The following is a 24,123-nucleotide window of genomic DNA, read 5'->3' on the forward strand; positions in this document are numbered from 1 at the left end:
TGTTCTTTGGCTGTCGCATTGTTTTATAGCAACGTCTGCAGATAATGTTGACATGTGATCCAGAGTGATCAGAGTGTTTGTTAGTTTACAGTTTAACTGACTACAAGGTTGTATCCTGTAGTGTCAGTGTGTCCCAGCTCCAGCTCTCCATTGATTTCTATTCATTTCCTCTATAAAGGGAGCTGAACCTCTCTGGGTTGTATGGAAGAGGATTAGGGCCACATGTGAAATTTTTTTTTTAGTTCTGACTTTTTTCTCAGAATTCTGACTTTAATCTCAGAATTCTGACTTTAAAGTCAGAACTAAAAAAAAAAATGTCACATGTGGCCCTAATCCTATTCCATAAGGTTGCTACTTGAAACATGAATCAACAGTTCAAACACTGATCATCACTCATATGATTGGCTCTCAGCGCAGATCACACGGCTGTATTTACAATTTGCTCGATACACTTTTTGTGCACAGAAAGTCACCTCACCAATATTTTACTCTGCATAATGTAATGTGCTGTAACAGTGTTTCTGTTTATGTGGATGAACGTGCTGTCCATTTCATACATGTAGTGTTTAGACTCCCATCATTATGTTGATAGTTAGATACCATGATTTACGGTTCCATTGGTCTGATGATCAATGAAACTTTAGTTGAGGTTAGCTCAGTTTCACGAACCTCATTAAAATGATATCAAAATGAGATGATTTAAAATGGGTTGATGTGCTCTGGGTTCACACAAACAGGTGTTTGTTCTGACCCAGTTATCTCTGAAGAAGACCCAGATTTGCAAGTTTGGACTCGTTATGGCACCATATCCAGATGTTTTGCACCACTGTGAAATCTGTTTAATCCAGACAAATGACACACAGTGCATTTCATATTATTGGCTCTCTGTAAGGGATGCATTCACATGCAGGTGAAAGTGCATTACAGTACTGTAGCTTTGTAGTGTGAAGTTAATTATAACTACTAAACATAACGTCAAGTATTTAAACAAGTCATCATAAACTGATCATATGTGCGCCAACACGCCTGTGACAACACAACAGGCTGATGTGGCCCGGAGTGTTTCCACTTCCTGATGATCCAGAATGTGCTCCGTTAACATTTTCTATAACCACATGACAAGAAAAAGCTCCTCATGTCTTGTATTTATATTTAATACAGACTCATGACACATTCCACCTAAATGTTTTAAAAAAGTCACTTAATCATTTTGTCATACATTTTTTAATATTGACTTTGTTTGAAAAGATAAATAATGAATGAGAGAGACAAAGAACACATGGAAGAGAAAAACAAGGTGGGTTGGAAAAATGGAAAAGTAGGTTCCCAATAAAAACCGTCTCACTGCTCGACTGTAATCATTTTGATTCACAGACTTACATCAGAAATTAGAGTGGACTTTGTTCAGACAATACTCCATGCTGTAAGCAAAAGTTTTCAAGCTGGCTCAACTTTACCTAAGAGGCAACGGCCAACTGGCGCGTGTGTTCGCAACATTTGGCACGTACACTGTACTTTCTAACATCGTAGACAGGATTGAATCAGGCAAACACACCCAGTGCTTCAAGAAGCAGGTTCGCAGAGCAATCTGGTTAACTACGCTGAGTTAAAACCCTCTACTCTACATGTTCAGATCTTCACTCAGCTCGGTTTACCCATGTAGCCGAGCAGAGCTGCAGCTGCTCACGGGCTGCTGCTGTGGTTATGCGTGCTTTGTATATTGTGTTGTGTGGAGCTGGATCAGATTAGCATGAGTGAGTGAAAAGTCTCGTGTCGACGTTGGCTCTCTCTGTCAGTCAGCAGGTACATGTGTGTTTAAGAGCCTCATAAAAGGTGACTCATAAATACTTGATGGCTGAGCTCATGATGACAACGTTCACTACACACGGTCAATAACAGACGGGCACACGATGCTGCACGAGATTTAAATAGAAACATTCGTTTGTAATTTGAGCTTGTGTGCATGGAGCAAATCCTACTGAAAATCAATACATTAAATATTTACAATATACAGTATTTACAACAATATACATATAAATCACAATAGAAGCTTCAAGTTAAGAACCACTGAAGGCCATCTGAAGGATCAGAGCTTGTTTCAGGACAAAGAGGAAAAACAGCCTCACATAAGGGCCTAAATAACAGACAGACAGCATTTGATCAGTCCAGTCTACAGCAGCGCCACTTGTTTCATGTTTGTGACCATCATACTTTTTCATGTGTTCGTAGGAAAGATCAATCTCAGGCAGCTTTTGACCTACAACAGCTATATTTGTCATACAGCCTCACGCTGGCTGTATTTCATATTTCAGTATTTTACAGGATTCCAGAGAAAACGTCAGAACTGGATTGTTCAGTACCTGGGATTTCCCTCAGAAAAACAGACGAGAGCTGCAAATCTGAGTATTGTGTACTTGTGTCGTGCCCCTCCCCATCTGAGTGAAAACAGGCCCCTCTAATTTGACTGGCAGGGAAATGCCGCACAGCAGCTTTCAGACACGTCGCCACTCGATGTGTTGAAGCTGGCAGCAGCACTTCCACAGCGTGTGTTTTCGTTCAGACGGAGACGTCGGGACAGCAACGTGTGGCTGCTCTCAGATATGGACGCTCAGCTGTTTGACGCCTGCGTAATGGTAATAAATGAGCAGCACACACTGGGCCTATACCTCAACTGGCTGGATGTGTCTGAGATGTACTTCTGTTACATTTTTAAAATTCCTCAACCACGACCTGATGCGTCCAGAGCATCCAGGGCAACCAGGGCATCATTCATCTTCATTCATAACATTTACTGTATTTCAGAGAAAATCTACTGGACGCACAAACATGCTTAAAAAAACAAAAAACAAAAAAACGTTAAACACACTTTGGCATCATGTCAAATGAAAGAAAAACAGGCAGATAAAATGGGAATCGTGAACTTTGACTTGGACTTTCATTTCCAAAAAACAGGATTTAAAGTAGTTAGTTAAGAAATGCTACACACTGTGTGGATGCAGCTCCTTCACTCTAACATTTTCATCTCTGTGAACCGTTTTTAAATGAGTCATTAAAAGACATTAACACATCACTTCTGTACAGTAACTTATCACTGCCACTTGTCATTATCTATATGGACTATAGGAGAGTTACATTTAAAATGATTGACCACTTAAGTCTACTTGAATGAATACAAACGTGAGTTGCAACCATGCCAACAGTCATGTGAGCACTTCTTAACTTAGATTGTTCAAACAAAGAGTAAAGAGTTAGTGTCCATGAAGTCAAGCCGCCACCAGCAGACTGGTATGTTAAACTGGTCAAATAAGACAGCAATCGGCTGCGTGAACGACTCATTAACCACCCGTTCCGTTCACAAATCAATAACTGGAATTGCATAAATAAACGTATAGATACCACCTGCTGTCCACCTGTAACTGTTAATGGACTTGCACAACTCTTTTGAGTCATGCTCAGCCCCTCATCCTGTCATCACTTCATGTTGTTAACTGGTTGAGCAAGACTGATCACATTAACCCACAGACTGAACACCATCCAGACTAGTGCTGGGCAGCGCACTGGTATCTGTCACTATCATCGTATCAGATTAAACGTCATCTTAGATTTTGGATATTAGTGTGTCATGATATAACGTAAGTGTTACAGTAAAGTCGAGTCATTTTCTTACCTTACATCCACATTACTGATGACGATTTAAAAAACATATTGTCTTTATATTTTGTCAAATTAGCAACAGTCGTCCCTACAATGTCAAAATATTTGGTCATAAATATTGTGATACTTGATTTTGTCTCGGCCGTAGCATTTATGAAGTACTGAAGAGGAGATGTCAGATTCATGAGATTCATGTATTGTGTATTGAATCCAGCCTAAACATATTGCAATATTATTTCATGTCCATATCACCCAGCCCAGCTCTGAAACAAACTGCTGTCAGTCGTTTTGTCAAAAAGTCATTGATGCTGGATTCGTCAGTGTCCGTTGCCGCCCTCAGACAGGATGCGACTGGGCTCAGTGAACTTGGCTGTGGCTATGTAGAACAGGGCGGGACCTGGCACCAGCGCCAACAGCGGCAGGTCCTGCTCCAGCTTGTCCAGCCGGGAGATAGAGATGATGCCGTATGCGTGGAGCAGCCAGTGGCTGAACAGGACAACCAGACGCTTCTTCTTAGCAACCAAGTTCTTAAAAGACTGTGGTGGTGAAGGGGGGGGGGGGGGGGGGCACACATGGAAGCAGGTTAGCATTAGTAATACTGGGAGAACTGCTTCATATAATCACAAACTGAATATTCAGGGATTCTGAAATGCTTAACATAAACCCTAACATATTCACTGAACTGCTTGAAATGCTAGAGACACAACATGAATATTCCCTGCAATCATACTAAGAAACAGTGGAAGGAGAAGAGTGAGGACAGGTCCTCATGGTGACCTCACTAGTAATAGAGTTTATTAAGAAGTTGTCCACCTCATTTTCAGATGTTAATTTAACTACAAACATACAAATACAATCAACAGGGTTCGTACACATTTTTCAAGGTCAAATTCAAGCACTTTTCAAGCACTTTTAAGGGCCATTTTTAAGATTTTCCTGCACCTTAATGCTGGGGTAAAATACGTATCTAAAGGAATATATATACTTATGATTTTTTTCTTCATTTTTTATCACAATTATGTACATTGTATTATGTTGTAAACATCTAAAATTATATTTTCTAATAGAAAAAACTTCAGAAATTAATTATCCAGTCTGATCCCAATTTTGTGAAAGACAGAGTTATAATGTCAAGCACTTTCAAGCACTTAAACTAAAATCCAAGCACTTTTCAGACCTTGAAAACACAACATTGAAATTCAAGCACTTTCAATTATTTCAAGCACCCGTACGAACCCTGAATCAAATGAATGAAAACTGTTGAAAATTATAGATTTTTCTTTTGCATAAAATCAATATAATTTTTAAAAAAAAGTATATAATTACACAAATGGCACATAGCCACATAGCCATCAACCCAATATCAAATTCATAAACTTCCAAAGGACTCTTTTGAAAATGTCTTACTTTAAACTACAGGTATGGAGAAGGTACTCAATCTGCTGCAGATCACAAAGGCAGTGAGTGCAGTGTGTGTTATTACCTGTATCTCAGAGGCAGACATGTAAACAGCCAGTGTGACCAGAGACAGGACCAGTATGATGTAGGGAAACGCATAGTCTGAAACACACAGACAGCTGCACAGGTTAACCTCCACACAGAGTTATTGTTATTGCAGCTCTAGTTTTGCAATAATCACAGGGAGACTCCTGAAGGCATGAGTTAAAAACATTCAACATTGGTACCAAGTCAGCAGTAAAGGCCTGCAGCTGGTGAATACTCACAGAGCAGACCTCCTCCCACGGCCTGCAGCACAGTGAGGATGGGGAAGAAGTAGAGAGCGGCGTAGATGCTCTTGAAGCGATCAGACTTGCCCAGACCGCATGCTATCTTCTTTACCAACAGAGGACGCAGCAGCATCATCAGCACCAAGCAGAACGCATAGTAGATCAACACAATGGTGTAGCTGAAGTAGAGACAGACGAGAGAGAATTCAGTCTAGATAATGAGCGCTAACATACGACACGTAACAATACGATGGAGAGCACACGATGGAGTCAGGAACAGGAAAAAGGCTTAGGGACAGTGGCAAATACAGTTTCTATATAAGAACAATACTTAGATAGTCTGGACATGTTAAATGACACATAACTCAAGACAAAGATCTCACATCCAGTATCATCTGAGGGAATAAAACATCTAGCAGGTTACATTTCTGGTTGACTCGCAGATGGGTCAGGAGCCAAGAACAAGCTACAAACAACTTGACCTGCTCTGCCTTTGTTGTCTTTAATTGTGGAATAAACTCAGCCCAGGTTTTCATCCCCCCCGCCCCCCCGTCGTCAGTACTTACAGCGGGTAGACGGCCTCCTGGGTGCAGTGTAACGTGTTGACATAGTCTGGACTTGGATTGTACAGCATGGTGTACCAGTCTGACAGCATCTGGACTCGACAGGACCGGATAGTGAGCATTCCCACCGGCTCGGTGACCAGCAAGGTGACCACAGCTGACACGCTGCACTCCAACATGGCTGTGATGTGCTGCAGCAGGGCACTGGAACTGATCGCACAACAACAGACAGTTTCAGAATTGTTACACCTCTAGTCATCATTCAAGTTACTGTGTGATATGTTTAAGATGCAGGACGACATTAAAAACACAGACAGATCATATATATAAACTTTGTCCAAAACCCAAAAACTACTGAAGGACTTCCACTAATCCTGTGTGGCCCCACCTCTTTTTTCCAGAGTACCACTCAATGAAGAACCAGTGCAGCACCAGTGGTAACATGGCCATGAAGCCCAGATAGAGCCAGTCGTAGAGCTCAGGGGACTCAGTGCAGCGTTCACACACCTTCTGCAGGTTGGTCCGCTCTCCGCGAGGACACACCTGGCGGCACAGACCAGAGATTTAGAGACCAATCCAGGCACCCAAACACTCACTGCACCAACAGCCACACTTCCCCCTCATTCCCTCCTCCCTTCAACCTAAACCACTTACTTTACACCGCAAGAACACTATTAAAATGGATACAAAAACACCATTTGCATTCAAGGTGTTTTCTTGAAAATGGCAGTGCAAGTGGATACCCTGTATGCCGCCTGGTGACTGACCAGTGGGTATATCGTGATCAATGGCTGAGAAACAAACAAGCTCTTAACAGAGACTCACTTCATTCAGCATGTTTAGTAACAGTAGATGTGGTGAGAACTCTACTTTGTGTCTTTTGTTGAGGTTATGCGAGTAGTGGTTGTTACAGGGTGCATTACATTTAAAGGTGTTTCAGCTATTTCTGCTCAATTTATATACATACAAGGGGCAAATAATGGATGACCACTGCAATGCCATACAGTCCAACACACCCCCACCCCCAGTCAGACACAAGGTGTGGTACTCACACCACAGTCTCCCTCCACTGATCCGTTGACCCTCATCCTGCCACAGTACAGGCCTGGACACGTTGAAATCATGGCTCCAGCTGCAACGACACACAAATAGCAGTCAACACTGGAAAACAGCACAATCACCTCCTTATAGGTACGTTTCCAGCATACACTTGTTGTGAGTGTGTCCAGGTTCCACGGTATCTGACAGGGTCAGCTCAACAGTATTCACCAGTAACTCGTATGTTACTTTAATGTGTGGCGTATTTGTCAGGCTCCTCTCCTCCATCTTTTCCAACCGTTCTTTCTTTGAAAACAAACACGATGTGCGTCTAGGTCCATTGGATACGACAGCTGTTTAAATCTGAGAGCTTTCTGGGTTAGCTCGAGACAACAACCACAAACTGGCTAGCTTCAAACAGAACTGAACCAAAACTCTGCAGCTGGGACGTTACACTGCTTCCACTGACCGCTGCTAGACCTGCCATGAATCCAGCTGTCGTTTTATTTTGCAGGACCTAAAGAGACGCATCGTACAAATGATGTGAGCTGTTGTAGCCCCTGCAGTCAGATGTTGTTAGCTAGTCCACAGTTGAGCTAGCTAATAAAACCGCAGCATTGATGGGCGAAATGGCGGACAAACTGCCTCAGCAAGACGAACATCAGCGGATGAAAATGTGAAAATGACACGCAACCCTAACCTACCCATTGTAAAAGCCAACCGTGGTTAAAACAAGGCTTCTGTGCTGCGGTGTCTTCATCTGTTCCAACAACCGGATGGGGACGGAAATGACGTATCACAAACAGGAAGTTTGTGCAAAAACGGCCCGACACGGTAGTTCAGGGACTACAGTAAAAATCGGATAAAAGCCTTTCGACTGGGGTTTGATCCTAACCTCAACTAAAACAAACAACTACATCAAATGACTAAAAATAAACATAAAACACAACCACGAATTTCAGAAGCCAGAACCGTTCAAAGCAGCACATTTTGAAATGTTTATTTGATCGTCAATTTGGCAAACAGAAAGAAAGAAAGAAAGAAAGAAAGAAAGAAAGAAAGAAAGAAAGAAAGAAACTTGATTCAGATATATTGTGATGCTGATAAAGCCACATATTACGGTAAATCTACTTTCTTCTGCCGAGGACATATTGATACCTCCATGTACACAGACATCCAGTAGGTGGCACTGTGCGACTCGGACGTGGCGTCCGGAGAGGAGAAGAAGACAAATGACCTTCCTGTTAATCCACTTCCTGTTCACGCAAACCAGCTCCTTCAGTTGAGAAGACTTCTTCACGCTAACACAACAACATGCCGCTGCTCCTGAGGACCATCGCCCGCCGCGCTGTGCCTGTCCTGCGGGGACACACAGTCACCCAGAGGGCTAATGTCTCCGGCAGACCGCCCAAAGACGCCGTCGGCCCAATGGTAAATTTGCTGTAGTTGCTTAACAACCCCATGCTAACTGAACGGCTAACTAGCAGCCGTCTGTTGTCCTTGGTTGACGAGGTCGAATCCTGCGGCTTATGTTCACCGCCTGTCTTCCATGATAAGTGTGTCCAACGTGTCCAAGTCAACAATGTTAATAATGTTATAAGACTGTCAGTGTGTAACGTTAGTGATGCCGACACTTTTAGTGACAGTCGCACAAACGTGAGTGGAAACTGAGTTAGCAGTCAGTCTTTTGACATTCGGCCTCGCCAGTACAACGATCCTTTACCGGAAGTGTCTTACTTGTCCTGCTCTCTGCAGTCTTTTCTAAAAACATGTACGGGATGTGTCGCTACTATACACGATCATGAAGATTAAAATCCGTTTTCAGGGGATGAATTAGACCTTTGCTTACATCCATCTCAGTGCATGTGTCAGGTGAATGACACGTGAGACTGGATGATAGGTGTACATGTTAGAAGTAACAGAGTAGCTGACCCATGTTTGTTATTCTGCAGTGCAGGTAGTCTGAATTAGTGGTGGCAGTTAACACAACACAGACAACTGTGTGTCTGACAAAGTAATGTGAGCTTAAGGCGTCACCGAGGAGTTTACTCAGGAACATGTTAACATTCATAACATGGAACATTATAGGAGGTGGTGGTGTCTAGAGAAGATATTTAGGTGTCTAGAGAAGAGGTGGTGACATCCATAGAATAGGTGATGGAGTCTAGAGAAGAAGGTGGTGGAGTCTGTCTCTGTTCAAAGAGCATAAGTCACTTGATCAAAGAGGAGGCCATTTGAAGAGATTACTGATACAAGTGTATAATGTTTTTAACTGATGACATCACATTCAATCTCTGTTCTGTTACTGTTGTTATCTTTTATATTATATATTGAGTAGCTGCTAAATCTGACCTGCAGAACCCACTGAGGTTGGTTCATCTCATTGTTCACTAGCTACTAAATACAAACACTGACTAAAGTCTATAAACTTGTTTTATAGATACAATAGGCACTAAGGTTTAATTGATTTTTTTTTTTTAGCCATGTGTTTTGTAAAAGAAACAAAACAACACAAATAATTGTAAGCAGTTAAGTGCAATAAAGTTAACTTTAAACGGACTCCACTTGCACATGGCCTACCAGAGCTGCACACAGTGTGAAAGCAGATGTAACACTGGCAGTAACACTTCTTTTCAAAATATGATGGTTGAATATTGCAGTTAATACATGTTTTACATGAGTGGTGAACTGTGTGGGCGAATCAGTATGTGTCTATGTGTTAAACTCCGACACAGACGGTGGAGGACACAACCAGCTTGCCTGTAATATCACCAACATGTGGAAGAGATTTCAGTATAGTTTCTTTATGATGTGACTGTTTTGGGATATGAAAGACACAGCGCTCCCATCAGCACATTGAAAAGGAATGACAGATATAAAAGTATATACAAAGATTTTGTGTGGTCGGCCCAAATTAACATTGCAGATCTGAACAGTGCTCAAAAAAATTTAAACCGAACATGAGCAGTGATTTCAATTTGAGGGCAGCAGGGTTAACACTGACAGACGCTGATTGGCTCTCGGCTGACTCGGTCTCCTCTCTGTCTCCTGTACAGGAAACTGTCGTCGGAATTGGCATGTTCTCCATGGCCATCCTGGCACCGTCCGGGTGGATCCTGGCTCACTTGGAGGACTACAAGAAGAAAGATTAAAGTGGACATTTTAACAGTCTCATGGCGGGCGCATCCAGCTTCCTGTCTCCAGTGACAACCTGGGACCATCATGTTATGCTTCTCTGCAGAGAATATGGAACAAGTTTTACTTTCACTCCTCTACCTCTCCAACAGTTCCACTCCACATCCTGGATACAAACCAACTCAATACATTGAAAATTGTATTGTACATTTTTCCTCTTAACAAGTATGTTACAAGATAAAATTTTAAACACAACTATATCGCTTTGATGTGAATATTTTGTCTCTGTCTGATAAGGCTTTTTATTTATAACATCACAGGTTATTTTTTATATTAATAGGTACATTTAAAGTAGATTTTTCAGGTGAACTTGACTTCCCCATGAAACAGTTGGTTGGTTTCATGCAGCCAGAGGACTCTAACGGGATCAGCTGATTGTCAGGAGAGATCTAAATCATGAAAATACAGGGTCAAGATTCACAGATAATACTGCCGTTCAGTTACATCCTCTGGGTTAGTATGAGGGCGCCAACCAGCAGTCGTGAGAGATACGAAGTAGAAAAAAATAAATCACACAATGTAAAGTAAAAGACCTCAAAACCAGATCAGATTATTAACAAAGTGTACTCAGAGTGCAGGATATGCCTTTTCTCAGTTATATTTACTGCATATTTTTAAAATGAATGTGGTGTAATTTCATAAATCGTCATGACTTTAAAGTAGCTGGTAACATACTAACTTCATTAGAGAGCTCTGCAATACACAGACGTCATAATGTCAAAACCTGTTCCTTCACAGTGTGCTGATGATAGTGTTACAGATTGCATCTTCAAATATGTGCTAATGTTTTCAGAAATGCAGTCTAGAATAACATGAAACAGAAATACCCAAGTAAAGTACAAGCACACTGAAATTGTAGTTGGACATGCAGAAAGATGTGCATGTGTTTTCTTTTCATCAGATTTATAAGCCTGCATGCACTCAATTCTATTTTCTAGCTCAATCATTGTGGAACTCTTATCTCCTGAACCAAACAAGATGAAACAGGTGATGACTACCAATACTTTGATGATCCAGGATAACTGATGCAATATACTACATCATAATCTGTTCACCGTTTCTGTGGCTGGTTGCCACAACAGTAGGTGTCAACAGGAGGACATTTTGCCATGATTACATACACACACACACACACACACACACACACACTCTCTCTCTCTCTCTCCTGTGGTGATAAATAACCAGCCACGCTGTGGTGTGATCACATCATCTCAGGACCTTGGGCAGACTTTTAGATAACATCTTTTGTAGAGTCTTCTGTTAATCAAACCCAACAATACGGTGACTTTACATTGAATATTTAATTCAATGTTCAACATGAATTGAGAAATTAGCTGAAAGCAGCTACAAACAACTTATTTTGTGTAGATTCTGGCCCCTGTAGACAGATGTGTTGGAGCCCTCCTCATGTTTAAACACAGCTGTTTGCAGAATGCAATGAGGTAACGTTAGCCCAGTGTGCAGAAAGACTGCACTGCTGCAAACACCTGAACCACTGCTGTTGTGGAGAGACTCTCTGTTCAGAATGCTACCCTGCCTACACCTCAACACTCAGCTTCTCCCAGAGGAAGTGCCAGAGACTCTGTGCAGGGAAGGACACTCGGAGGACTTCAACCAGAACCAGAGGAGTCCTGAAAGTTTATATGAGGAGGACAGCTCCTTCTGGAGTAAAGTGCTCCTCAGGTGGCAGACAGAGAGAAGAGCCCAACAGCTTCAATCAGATCTGTGTCCAGCCTCAGCTCAGCAGAGCCTGGGCACTGCACAGGGGCTGCCCACGCCCTGAATACTTCAGATGGGTTAAATGCAGAGAAGGCATTTCGCTCTGTAGATTAGGATGAATTCATTCAAAGCCCTGCTCCGGTCAAGAATGTGGTTTTCTTCTTGCTCCTCCAGTTGAATGCGTTTATGAAGGAGGAGACTTATTCTGTGAGGAAGTCAAACCTTTGAAATGACATATTATTGCCTAATCACAGATTCAGGATTTCTCATGAGGCAGAAGGAGCAGATGTCGAGTATTTAAAGAGGGGGACATGGACTTTTTTAGATTTCTTCAGGTAGGGCGCCATATGAACAGCTGTATGTTGCAGTAAAGGGGCAATGGAAAATAGCTAATTGAAGGTTCGTATTGGTGCCTATAAAACAGGTTCACGGCTTAAATTAATTTCAAGAAACAAGACAGGACCATGAGACTTGTGGTGCAGGTGGTCAGAGAGCATCCTACTCCGCCTTCAACTACAACTACAAAGTCTCAGTTTCTCCACCAACACTTTCATCTTACAGTGGAATTAACTGTTTGAGTGTTTCAACTTTATCTGTGTTCTGGATTTTGGGATATTTATATAGTATGAAGGTATAATGTGCTTGGTTACAATTTTGGTTTGCAATTTTCAAATCCCATACTTATTATTTATTAATAACAATACACTGCCACACTGTTTACAATTACACTGTTCATATTATAACATTTTTTTTTTATGTATGAGTCTATTCTATTTCTTATCTTGTTATTATATTGTTTCTTTTTTACTATTATTATTGTTTATTGTAATATAACTGTCCTTTTCGATGCTTTGACACAGAAATGTCTCTGTTTGCTCGACAAATAAAATAATTCTGATCCTGATGTGATGTCACAGTTGCCCCTCACCTGGAGGCGTATGTAACATTTGTACTTGTTGTTTCTAAAAAAAAAAAAAACACACAACAAAACAACATTTGTTGAGTGTCAACATGTTGCGTACAGGTCCAACATGTACCCAAATACTGCTGATGGTTTCTGAGTGCTGATATGGAAAGCAAAAGTGTTGCCCCTGCTCTGCCTCGTAACTTTGACTCAGGGGGACAGGATGTGGGGACACGAGGTGACAATGACATGATGTTGTTGTGTTTCGGGACATGAGCTCCACTCAGACATGTTCTGCACTCACTCTCCAGAGTCAGAAGGTAACTGTAGCCACAGTCAGCCTGTGTGAGCTGTGGAGGCTCTCTGTCGCCCCCTGCTGTCTGAAACCATCCACACCACCGTCTGATGCATTCATTCACCCCTCCCTCCTCTGTGCGGTGAGGCGTTCACGGGCCGCGGCCCAGCGTGGGTCATTTGCAACTAAGCTGCTACGAAGCTGCTACTTCCTGAATTACAGCAACAGATGAGACGGGCTGTTGGGCAGGAGCAGAAACCCTCCGAGCTGGATCTTTGTCCCGATACGCGGCGGCTCTGACACCTCAGCACCGCTGTCCTGCGTCCAGGAGTGTCGCCGCTCCGCCGCGATGGTGGAGACTCCAGCGGGCTGTGTCTTCGAGGACATCCAGTATGAAGACATCGAAGTTGAAGCGGTAAAGTTTACTGGGACGTCGGCGCTGCTTCGCTGGGCTACGTGCCCTGGAAGTGGAGCCTACGTGCTGCTACGTATTTGTGTGTTGGAGAGCGAGAAGACAGACACAGGTCGTTTAGAAGTGACTCTGCTCGTGTAATGCGGTCAGTGTGTCCCGTCCTGTCCGTGGACACACACATACAGCATGTTAATGACATGAGGTGTGAGCACAGCAGCAACTAACTTCTCAGCCTTCACCCTCCAGAGCAAGGCCCCGGTGTGACTGAGGGCAGGCTGTCGTCCTCTGTGCACCGGGACTACTGTCAGGAGTGCTTCTGACAGCACAGAGGGCAGAAAACACCCTCTTGGGCTCTAAAGACCAGTCAAGCTAGCATTTAAAGCCCCTGTGCTGATCTGTAGGGTGGATGTATGTTTACCAGGGGCACACTAATCTGCTCAGGGTGTCCAGGGCCAAAAGGAGTAGCTGGGCCCCCTCGGACCCCCTGCTGCTGCTCCACGCTCTGATTATCTTAAAAAGAATCGCATAAAAATGTGTGAAATCCTGCAGCCACACTGTAAAAAGGGTTGAAATGATGAATTTCTGAAGTTTGATCATTCGACAAACGAAGCCATTACAGGCTGTAGCTTTCAGCAGGTATCAGACGATAGAAAACCTCGAAGTAATATTTTGAAAAACAATTAAATAATGAAGAACCAAATTAACGTCTTTGATTTATTTTGTCATGAAATGAAGATTTTCACATAAAAACGCTTCAAACTCATTAAAATTATCCTCCTTGGGAAAACCTACGTTCAAAATAATCTTGTTTTGTTTCAGTTCCGCGGCCATATTTAGTAAGAACCCTGCGCCTCTATTAATACTACACAGAATCAGGAGTGAGTGGAAACTAGTGCATCTATTGGCAAAAGGTGATTTAATGTAATTATGTTGTTGTAAACTTTCAGCGTCAACTATTAAATGAACACGTGTTGCAAATCATTCTGAGAGTCTCTGCATGAACGGACACATTTCAACCCAGTCCAGTGAAAAATGATCCGCTGCCGGCGCTAACCCATCCTAATTACTATCATTTATGAATATTCAACCAGAAACGGGACAAAAACAATAAGTGCAAAGAGCTGAGAGAGTAGTGCCAGTGTCACCGAGGCAGACCACCTCTCACAAACATCTGCACTCCTGCTGTTCGCCGGCTGCTGCTCGCCGGCTGCAGCTGCTGACTTGGCTCCGTTTGTTTTGTCCCATTCTCACAAAGTTTATCAAGATTTGACTTTTACTCTGTTACTCTGGATCTTGAAATCTAGCAGAGTACGACACTTGCCACGACAGATACTGACACACAAGTATGATACTCAAAGAAGTGATGCTTTACATAAGTACAGATGAGTTGAATGTAATTTAATATCATACTGTCGTTTTGTCTTTCTTCAGGCTGTTGGCAGAGGGACGTTTGGAGTTGTCTTCAAGGCCATATGGAAAGGAAAGGATGTGGCAATCAAGACCATTGAGAGTGAGAATGAGAGGAACGCTTTCCTTGTTGAGGTACTGTGAACACCTTTTGTTTCCTGTGCAGCGCGAAACCTGCGGCCGGCCTTGTACTCGAGACGTGCGGCAGCAGCCCACGATTACAACAGCATCGGTACATTTAGTGGAGAAAGGCGTGTAGAGTTAACTTGGAGAGGAGCACTGTCACTAGTGGGAGCACGAGTCTCCGTATGTTTGACAACTGTTGCGTGGTCCTGCAGCCTGTAAAATAAGTATCAGTGTTACTGCTGTTGACAGTCGTTGCCAATAACAACAGAGCACTTCATCTTCCAAATCCAACTGTTTTGAATCAAACCTCTTTTCCCCACTTGAACAGAAGCCAAAGTTCTCCGGAGTAAAATGTCTCTGAGCTCGAGCTCGCTGAACAAGAAGTTTAACCTGCTCACATGTAAAGGAGGTTAAATGGGTTCTGTTTGGATTGAACTCAGGAACTGTCTGATCACGGAATAAGTAAGCGAGATCATGAAGGTGATCAGACATGCAAGGACCAGCTTTGTGTTCTGTGAACGTGTTCACACAGATTCAAAGTGCTGTGCAGTGTTTCCTCTTCACGTGCGGCCTGCCCTCATCCACAGCCGACACTTGGGAGATGTGAAAGTCAGCTGATGGACATCCGCAGCTTGTTTCAGGCCCCGTTCTCTCATTACGTCCTCCATCACAGCCATGTTTGTGTTTGGCATATGGATGGCTAATGTAATGATCCACCTGACCTGTGGAATGACACAAGTCTTTTTATAGTGCGACGTTTTAGAGATGTAGCTAACCCTTTTAATCTGGAGTACCCTCTCCTTTTAATATTTCTTGGTGTTTTCAGCCATTGTGAGCAATAGTAAAAGTTACCGAGTGGTTGATGGCAATGAATGATTTTGACATATTATTTTTAATGTATTTTTTATTGTCAGTGTGATTAAGGACCCTGGTTCGTACCACAACATTACACTCCTGTCTACTTATTGAATCAGTCAAGATTGATTTTTAAACACTCGTAATAGACATTGAGTGTATGCAGACAGACACTGCTCAAACTTAGTCTGGGATATTGGAGTGTTTCTCTTGATTGTTAATAAAGTTTGGGGCGTACCCGTGCCCCCAAACAAACATTTATGCTCATTAAAAGCTTCCACTTAATTTGTGTGAGTTTTGGGTCTGACCCCATAAACCACTGAAGCAACACTTACTGTTGGGCAAAGCACAATATCCCTCACTTATATTGAGTAGTGTGTATACATGCTCCAATGTGAAACAGACACTGAGACAGAGAATGAATATGAATGAATGAACATGCTGATGGTAACATGTATCTTTGGTTTGTGCACAGCTCCGCCAGCTCTCCAGAGTGAATCACCCCAACATCGTGAAACTGTACGGCTCCTGTGATAATCCAGTAGGTATACAACACCCAACGGCGTGGAACAGAGAGAGGACGTAAAGTTAGTAGCGGAGTAACGCACAGTTGGTAGAATAAAACTCTCACTACGCTTCTGCTAAACAATTTCAAAAAATGTCAGTAGCACTCTCACTGGTGGGTACAGTGTCACATTCACTGAGATAACACAGTGTCAGGACACAGACTGTGTGTAAAACACCATACACTCAATAAGTATGCCTTCACTGCTAAGGTAAAGTGATTTGTGTTCTCAGGTCTGTCTGGTCATGGAGTATGCAGAATGTGGATCTTTATATAACTGTGAGTAAATGTCTGTGAGAAATCCTTTCATGTTGACGTGGCATCACGATCAACACCTGAGCTAGAACTTTATTCTGGAATCACATTATTGTTATCATTTGTTTTCAGTGGAGATGTTGTAACACCACTAGCATGAAAGTTATAAGGATATAAGGACTCGAGCTGAGCAGTAGTGTGATCGTGGTGTTGTCTGTTTGTCCCCTGCTCAAAGTGTTGCACAGTGCAGACCCACAGCCCCACTACACAGCGGCCCACGCCATGAGCTGGTGTCTGCAGTGTGCCCAGGGAGTCGCCTACCTGCATGCTATGAAGCCAAAGGCCTTAATCCACCGGGACCTCAAACCACCAAAGTAAGTCTCTCTGTGATCCAACACATAGACGTTACTCTGAAAACCCCTGACTTTCCCTCTGGTCTCATGTGATTGAAACTTGATTTTTCATTGAAAAATTATTATTATTACTATGGGATGGATTTCCATTATGTTTAGTTCACACATTCATGGTTCCCAGAGGACGATGGTGATTACTTTACAGATCCTCTGACTGTTTTCATCCAGTGCCCTCTTCATGTAATACTTTGGTTTATGACCAAATACCTGCAAAGGAACTGAAGTCTTTTTCCACCTTTTCTCTCGTAAATATTATTTTTCTACAACTGTCTACCCAGACTGGTGTTAAATGCAGGTACTTTAAATGGGGTAAACATTCTAATAATCTGCACATTGCCAGTGGACGAGTTTTCCTTCCTGTTGTATTTCTTTGTGTGTCACGTTCGTCATCACAAACACGCCAGAGCAACAGGGAACAGTAGAAGGCAGCAGATCATATACCTCATCAGAACTATTCAGAGATGTTAAATTTGTTTAAACCAATACTATTCTGAATCAGACACATTGTTTATTCCAGATCTGAATACGGAAGCTTCTGTCTGATCTCTGCTGAGAGTTGCACACGCTCAGTCCGGCTCAGCCAGCTGACCAGGTTCAGACAGAAGCCCCAAACAGTGGTTACCTTCTCAATATCTTTACTTGAGTCTCTCTTTAAACGCAGCCCTGACCGTACAATTTTTGAGCGACTTGATAGAGATGAATGGAAAGATATTAATGAGCCGGAAGTTTTATTAACTTCAACACACGTCGCAGCGTCGCCCCTGAGGCGGGGAATGAATTATTGTGTCCACCTGGGTGTTGGGTTTACATCACAGTGGAGCTGTAGGCGATGACTTCCCGTGACTGCTGCAGAGTTACTTGACCCAGGAGGAAATAAAAGCCAGATGTGAGCAGGTGTAAGAGGGGTTTTTCTTGGCCAGTGTGAAAAGGAACGATGGTGTCTTAACATACTGTAAGTCTCTAATCCCTGTCTGCTGTACTGTTTCAGTCTGCTCCTTGTAGCTCGAGGCACTGTGCTGAAGATATGCGACTTCGGAACAGCCTGCGATATTCAGACCTACATGACTAACAATAAAGGCAGCGCAGCCTGGATGGCACCAGAGGTGTTTGAAGGTAACCCCTCATTGTGGAGCTTTGGCCAGAACTTCAGCTAAACTCCAAAGATGATTTCAGTCCTCAGCACGGTCACTCAAACTCTGCCGTGTATTCCTCAGGTAGTAACTACAGTGAAAAGTGTGACGTGTTCAGCTGGGGCATCATCCTGTGGGAGGTCATCACGCGCAAGAAACCCTTCGACGAGATTGGCGGCTCAGCTTTTTGTATAATGTGGGCCGTCCACAGAGGTGAGCGACATCCTGCACCGACTGCATCTATAGCGGCTGCTCCGGTGATGTGCTTTTTGTTCAAGGTCAATTAAATCACTTTAACGTGAAGTGCTGACATTATACCTGACGATCCCACTGAACATTAGTTGGAATGACAACATGTGTTTACAGCTGTTGGGGCATACGATTACACGTGTGATTAAGTGATAACTGTGTAAAATCTGCTAACTGTCCTAAGATGATGTCACCCAGTGTCATTTTGGGCTAAAGGGGACATGGGGGAGTGGAGTGCAGCGGGCGCCTCTTCATCCCTTGCTTTTGTTCTGGTTATATTCTTTATAGAGATGACTGGATGAAAAGGCAGCCCCAGACTGACTTTAGATTCTCAGTCGATCATTGGAGGCACGGCAGACATTATTGTGATGTCGTGTTGTTTACTGTGACGCAGGTACGCGGCCTCCTCTGATCAAAGACCTGCCAGAGCCCATAGAGACTCTGATGACCCGCTGCTGGGACAAAGAACCCAGCCAGAGGCCGTCCATGGAGGAGGTCAAGAACACCATGAGCAATCTCATGAAGGTAGTCGCGTCACACACATTGTGTCTCCGAGCAGCGTAAACAAACTACAGCTAACATATGAATTGGCTTTAGAGGACAGCAGGCAGAGCTGATTGTGACAAACTGATCAAGGATTAAACCGTTATTCGCACACACTGCCAAACTGCGATGAGCTTTTTCTCAAAGTGCTTTCTCGGTGTGTTTGGATCTTCAGTACTTCCCAGGCTCTGATGAACCACTCAAGCTCCCTCACCAGTCTTCAGCCACCGGCGCAGGTAACGCAGCTCCGTAGCTTCTACTGGTGCGTCGTTGTTTCTGTGTTCAGGTCATTGTCCGTGATTTCACGAGTCTGTCTTTCTGTCTGCAGGCTCTTATGCCGAATACACCATCAACAGTAACAGGAGTGACGACAACACGGAACACAGAAACTCTGTCGGCAGAGAAGAAACCCTGAAGAGCTTTGAGGCCAAATTTCCACTTCAGTTCAAACCCTCGAAGGTAATGAAGGCACACACACTAACCATCTAGCATTATACTGCCATGTCCCAGTCCGTCTTTTCAACATTTTGTCTTTCCTCTCAGACAGCCACATTACGTACAGGTCTGTCCAGGGTGTCCAGTACAGACAGTCAACAAGGACGCTCACAAAGCCCCACCCCCTGCACCAGCCCTGTAACCACCACTGGCCAATCAGAGCTGAGGATGACGTTTAGCCCCACAGGTAGGGAGGAAGAGTTGATACCGAAGCTGCTGTCAGACCCAAAACTCTGGCAGTTAGCATTCTAACAATAGCATGCTAACAGCAGATCATTCTTGATACAATGCTCTGTATTTTAGTGTTAACTTAACGTGCCGCCAAACAGCGTGTGGTTCTCAGATTATCTCACCATGCAGTTATCAAACCAGACCATAAACCACACACACACACACACTTATGCACTTGTTCAATATCTGTGACAGAGCCTGGGTGAGTAGTCATCTCTCTTCCAAAGAACTTGTTGACTCCTGCTTCAACAGGTTGAGTTTACCTGGAGGCTGACCTCTCCCCGATGACTACACAGTCAACACCTTGAGTCATGTTGCACTGTCCACACTGCACCACTAAGGGGCATCACAGTGCAACCTGTCAGTGTTGTATCTGTGCAGGTGTGTGTGTGCTCTCTGATGCACTGACAATGACGGATATGTGTGTGTCTGTGTGTCTGTAGCTACCAATGGTTTAGACAGCTCCATCCCCTTGGCCTACCTGAAACTGGATCACCAGTTACAGGTAAGTTGACAATTATTATTATTATTATTATTATTATTAGTTTTATCATCATCACCATTATTATTGTTATTATTAGTTTTATTATTATTATTATTGTTATTATTGTCATCATTATTATTGGTTACATGGTCACAGCTGTAATGTGTCCTCTCTAACACGTTCATCACTGAGTTCTGTCTGTTTTGCTTCCAGCCTCTGGCTCCGTGTCCAAACTCCAAAGAGTCCATGGCTGTGTTTGAGCAGCACATCAGGATGGCCCAGGAGTACCTCAAAGTTCAGTCAGAGATCGCTCAGCTGGTCCGGAGGAAGTAAGTCAAGTCACACATTGTATCCTACTGTTAATCCCAGAACTTCCCTGATGTGTTGTCCGTAGGAGTGTCACCATTGTCCAGGTCCACCATTAGATTATGTTCCATTTGAACATTTAGTTTTTGCTGTTGTTAGACGGCCACGTCTGTATTTCATAACTCACTGCTCATCCAACCCACATATTTCTGTATGCAAATTCATTTGGTAACCATGGTAACATGTATGTGCAATGGTACAGGGGTTCTCCCTTGGAAACAGTGTGCAGGGTGATGCATGGTAACCATCCTCACTGTAATATTACAGTTCACCCTGTTTCTGTCTGTTTGTCATTTATAAGACAGGAGGTCCAGTTCCAGTCTGGAGCAATACATTTCATCATCAGTTTTAAGTCGGGTTCAGTGCTGCTTAACTTGCTGTCAATCACCAGAATTTAATTTCCCTGTATGGGTCCATGTAGCACTGATGATGCATCACCAAAACTCTCCTATAAATGAGTTACCTGTCAGTCTGAATCACTTGTTGGGACCACACAAATTGAAGGCAGGTGTAAATGTGACCTGCTACTAAGTACTGAAAACGTAAAGGTATTGTAAAGGGAGATAATAGTAATCTGAGTCATGAAGAGACTGATTTCTACTCAGACACATGAGCCAGTGTGGCTTTAATAATCTAGAATAAAAGACAAGTTCAAGGGCGTTTGCTGCCGCCGGCTCTCCTGTCGCTCTGCTCCTGCATTAATGGAACAGTTCAACATTTTCATCAAATACTCGGATTCAGTGTGTTTCTGCGGGTGTGGTGAGAACATCGATCATCGATCATTGATCATCGATCACGTCTGTGTTGACAGTGTTCAACAGAGTCTGTTTCTCCACTGGCTCCAGCTGCCTAGTTGACTGGCTCCATGTATGTTTTTATCACTCATGGACTTTAACAAGTCTTATGACAGTCGTGGAGACTACAGATTCAGTTCGTTCATCAGTAGAATATCACTGAATGACAGGTCGAGAAATGTCCTGTTTATATCTGAATATTCAGAACAATAAACAAAGTACAACAGCTTTGTTTAAGATTTTGGATATTTGTTTGCTCATCCATGCAATGAAACATATGAAGTGACATTGTGGATTAACTGTTATAATGTTATACTGTTATAACCTGCGTTGCCCTGATCACACTGCCAAGGGAAATGTTGCAGAGACAGATGTGACATAAGAAGCTTAATCTCCTCTGGAAACATTACCGGTCTATTACAAGAATGTAGAAGTCACCAGGGTACCTTCTCAGGCATCAGGCCCACATGTTAAATTCCTCTCCATGTCAAAAGTGTCCATGCTGTGCAGGCAGTAACTGGGGCTCTGTGCTGCTCCCTGTGTTCAGACAGGAGCTGGTGTTGGAGCTGGAGCAGGACCAGAGGGAGCAGCAGACTTCATCCAGACTCATCCAGGAGCACAGCAAGCTGCTGGAGGACAACAGCACCCTGTCAACCCACTGCCAGGGTCTGAAGAGCAAACTGAGCCTGATCAAGAGTCAGAACCAGCACCACAGCTAGAACAGGGCAGGAGGCGGCACACAGCACACAGTCTGTCGTCTTCTGGACTCCTTCTCTCTCTGATGGAGCAGAGGAACTGACCGTAAAGAAGCAAAGGGAAGAGGGGAAAAAAATGTATTTATCTCACTACAAAACAACCTAGAGAGATACCATTCCAGTGAAACAGTGAGTGTGGGATTACAAGCTTTAAGGTCAAACTGAAACTTCATTCAAATATAAACTGTATTATAAGACAGCTGTCAAAACACATTTGTGGTAAAAGCGTGTTTGTGGGCGTCTCCCATGACTTTGGTTGAGTGACAGGAGAGAGCTGGCATTTATTTCATTTGGAAGTGAGCAGGGCGGCCCTTTTGTCGCAGCACCATTGGATCCTATTTCCAGAAGAAAACGTCTGGTGGTTTATGGAGAGAGACACATCATTTTGTGATCCCATTTTAATATGCCATGAAGTACAAGTGTGATGTTTGTGAATTTAACTGTTCAACTTGAGAGTTGAGTTGCAATTTGTCATAAAACCGATGAAGATTGTGAAAATATTAAAAAGCAGTCTCATCCGACAGTCGAGCTGTGACGCCGTCTCGTCAAACGCTCTTTGAACCCATCACGGAGACCTTGTAGAGCCGGTCCGGTACATGAGCCAACTTACAGAACTCACAGAACTTCCCTGCAGCGGTCACTACATTTGTTGTGACCTGTGGTGACGTATACTGGAGACATCATGAAGTTTACTGAGCAGTGTCACACAAAACTAGATTATATTTTAATGTCTTTACAACAAATTACTTCTCGACTTGCAAAATGATCTTTTAAATGACAGACGCTGCGTGTGTGATTCATGGCACATCTCGAACAGGATCAAAAGTGTGTACGTCTGGACACATTTTCTCCAGCTTTGCCTCTTCAGGGGTCAGGGTTAGTAGCCTGCACAGCTAATACAGAGCGCGCTGTGCTGCTGGAGTTTCCTTTTCTCAGAGATACTGAATACAAAGACTACAGTCAGGATGGTCATAATGCTAAGAAAAGATCCAGGATTAGAAATAATGGAGATTACATCAAAACCAGAGACGTTACCGCTGCTGAACAGCGACGTAGAGAAAATAATCAATTACAAGTCTGATCAACATAAAGAAAACAGGCTAAATGAAGTTCAGTTTGACTTTAAAATAAACCTGAGCTCATGTTGTTTTTTCAGCGGTGAATCAGCTGAGAGAGAAAGTCAGATAGCAGCTCAGATTTCTTCCTGGAGCCTCCATACGTTTGGTGGTGGGGTCGATGGTTGACTGTATTTATTATGGTGGGACCAAAGAAATCCACTGCTACTCTGACGTGGACTGTCCTTCAGCTGCAGGTGTCGCCTCCTCACGGGGTTCAAATTTCACCTCTGTTTTATTGTATTTTCTTTTTCTGACTTGTTGAAAAGAAACTACGAATTGTGATTTGTAAAGTCTGACTTTTATATATTCAGTTTATCATACTCATTTTATGGTGTTTTATGAAAAGAGTCGAGGCACTTAGAGTGTGGGTGGTATCGCTTTAAACCAGTTTTACTGTGAATACAAGACTTCAGAGACATGCTGCCTCGCAGCAAAGGGAACGCTTTGTTAAGAAGGCTGTTTGAAATGGAAATGACTGTAGATTAATGATCTGTTTAAACTCTTTAGTTACTTTTTACACACAGTTATATTTCACACACTTGTATTAACTTCAATTCTGCACTGCACTTATTTGGGTCAGAGGAGTCTGCATGTGTTTCAGTCTCTCTTCAGTGTTCTGTGACGTTGGATTGTTTTGGTATGAGCTGTTTATTGGATGCATTTGTTCAGACGTTGCCTTAAGATTGTTTCTGTACAGGTCACTTTATCATCTCAGTTTGTTTTGTCCACATGTTTAATGGAATTCCTAAAACATTTCTCATGTGATTTTAAAAATGTACAGACTGCAATTATATGCTTTTACAACATTAAAAAACATTTATAGTATTTGA

At 43.0% G+C, this 24,123-nt stretch overlaps 3 protein-coding genes across 3 annotated transcripts; 2 read left to right on the forward strand and 1 right to left on the reverse strand.

The window, feature by feature from the left end:
* Nucleotides 1–1,208: 1,208 nt before the first annotated feature.
* On the reverse strand, nt 1,209–7,781 carry jkamp (jnk1/mapk8 associated membrane protein). The gene is made up of 7 exons (XM_030392118.1): nt 7,687–7,781; nt 6,997–7,076; nt 6,333–6,487; nt 5,948–6,154; nt 5,379–5,560; nt 5,138–5,214; nt 1,209–4,190 (listed from the first exon to the last, which is right to left on the reverse strand). The coding sequence occupies exons 1-7, from the start codon at nt 7,688–7,690 to the stop codon at nt 3,972–3,974; spliced, it is 924 nt and encodes a 307-aa protein (XP_030247978.1). The 5' UTR covers nt 7,691–7,781; the 3' UTR covers nt 1,209–3,971.
* Nucleotides 7,782–8,140: 359 nt separating this feature from the next.
* On the forward strand, nt 8,141–10,372 carry LOC115597296 (cytochrome c oxidase subunit 8A, mitochondrial). The gene is made up of 2 exons (XM_030443101.1): nt 8,141–8,413; nt 10,039–10,372. The coding sequence occupies exons 1-2, from the start codon at nt 8,297–8,299 to the stop codon at nt 10,132–10,134; spliced, it is 213 nt and encodes a 70-aa protein (XP_030298961.1). The 5' UTR covers nt 8,141–8,296; the 3' UTR covers nt 10,135–10,372.
* A 2,872-nt stretch (nt 10,373–13,244) lies between these two features.
* LOC115566274 (mitogen-activated protein kinase kinase kinase 7-like) lies at nt 13,245–24,123 on the forward strand. The gene is made up of 14 exons (XM_030392079.1): nt 13,245–13,510; nt 14,939–15,049; nt 16,371–16,436; nt 16,694–16,739; nt 16,951–17,089; nt 18,117–18,241; nt 18,343–18,471; nt 18,902–19,032; nt 19,226–19,286; nt 19,379–19,509; nt 19,594–19,732; nt 20,220–20,281; nt 20,474–20,589; nt 21,968–24,123. Exons 1-14 carry the CDS (start codon nt 13,445–13,447, stop codon nt 22,137–22,139), a joined length of 1,494 nt encoding a protein of 497 aa, XP_030247939.1. The 5' UTR covers nt 13,245–13,444; the 3' UTR covers nt 22,140–24,123.

Source organism: Sparus aurata, chromosome 16, assembly GCF_900880675.1.
Source record: "Sparus aurata chromosome 16, fSpaAur1.1, whole genome shotgun sequence".
NCBI classification, from domain to species: domain Eukaryota; kingdom Metazoa; phylum Chordata; class Actinopteri; order Spariformes; family Sparidae; genus Sparus; species Sparus aurata.

Bases quoted from the DNA above. Each gene is read 5' to 3' on its own strand.
- LOC115597296 (XM_030443101.1), top strand. From the start codon at position 8,297: ATGCCGCTGCTCCTGAGGACCATCGCCCGCCGCGCTGTGCCTGTCCTG. The intron at 8,414-10,038 runs GTAAATTTGCTG...TCTCCTGTACAG, and splicing joins AAGACGCCGTCGGCCCAATG to GAAACTGTCGTCGGAATTGG.
- jkamp (XM_030392118.1), bottom strand. The intron at 6,488-6,996 runs GTGAGTACCACA...CTGTGCCGCCAG, and splicing joins CAGTGGAGGGAGACTGTGGT to GTGTGTCCTCGCGGAGAGCG. The intron at 5,215-5,378 runs GTGAGTATTCAC...TGTGTGTTTCAG, and splicing joins CGTGGGAGGAGGTCTGCTCT to ACTATGCGTTTCCCTACATC.
- LOC115566274 (XM_030392079.1), top strand. From the start codon at position 13,445: ATGGTGGAGACTCCAGCGGGCTGTGTCTTCGAGGACATCCAGTATGAA. The intron at 19,510-19,593 runs GTAATGAAGGCA...CTTTCCTCTCAG, and splicing joins TTCAGTTCAAACCCTCGAAG to ACAGCCACATTACGTACAGG. The intron at 20,282-20,473 runs GTAAGTTGACAA...TTTTGCTTCCAG, and splicing joins AACTGGATCACCAGTTACAG to CCTCTGGCTCCGTGTCCAAA.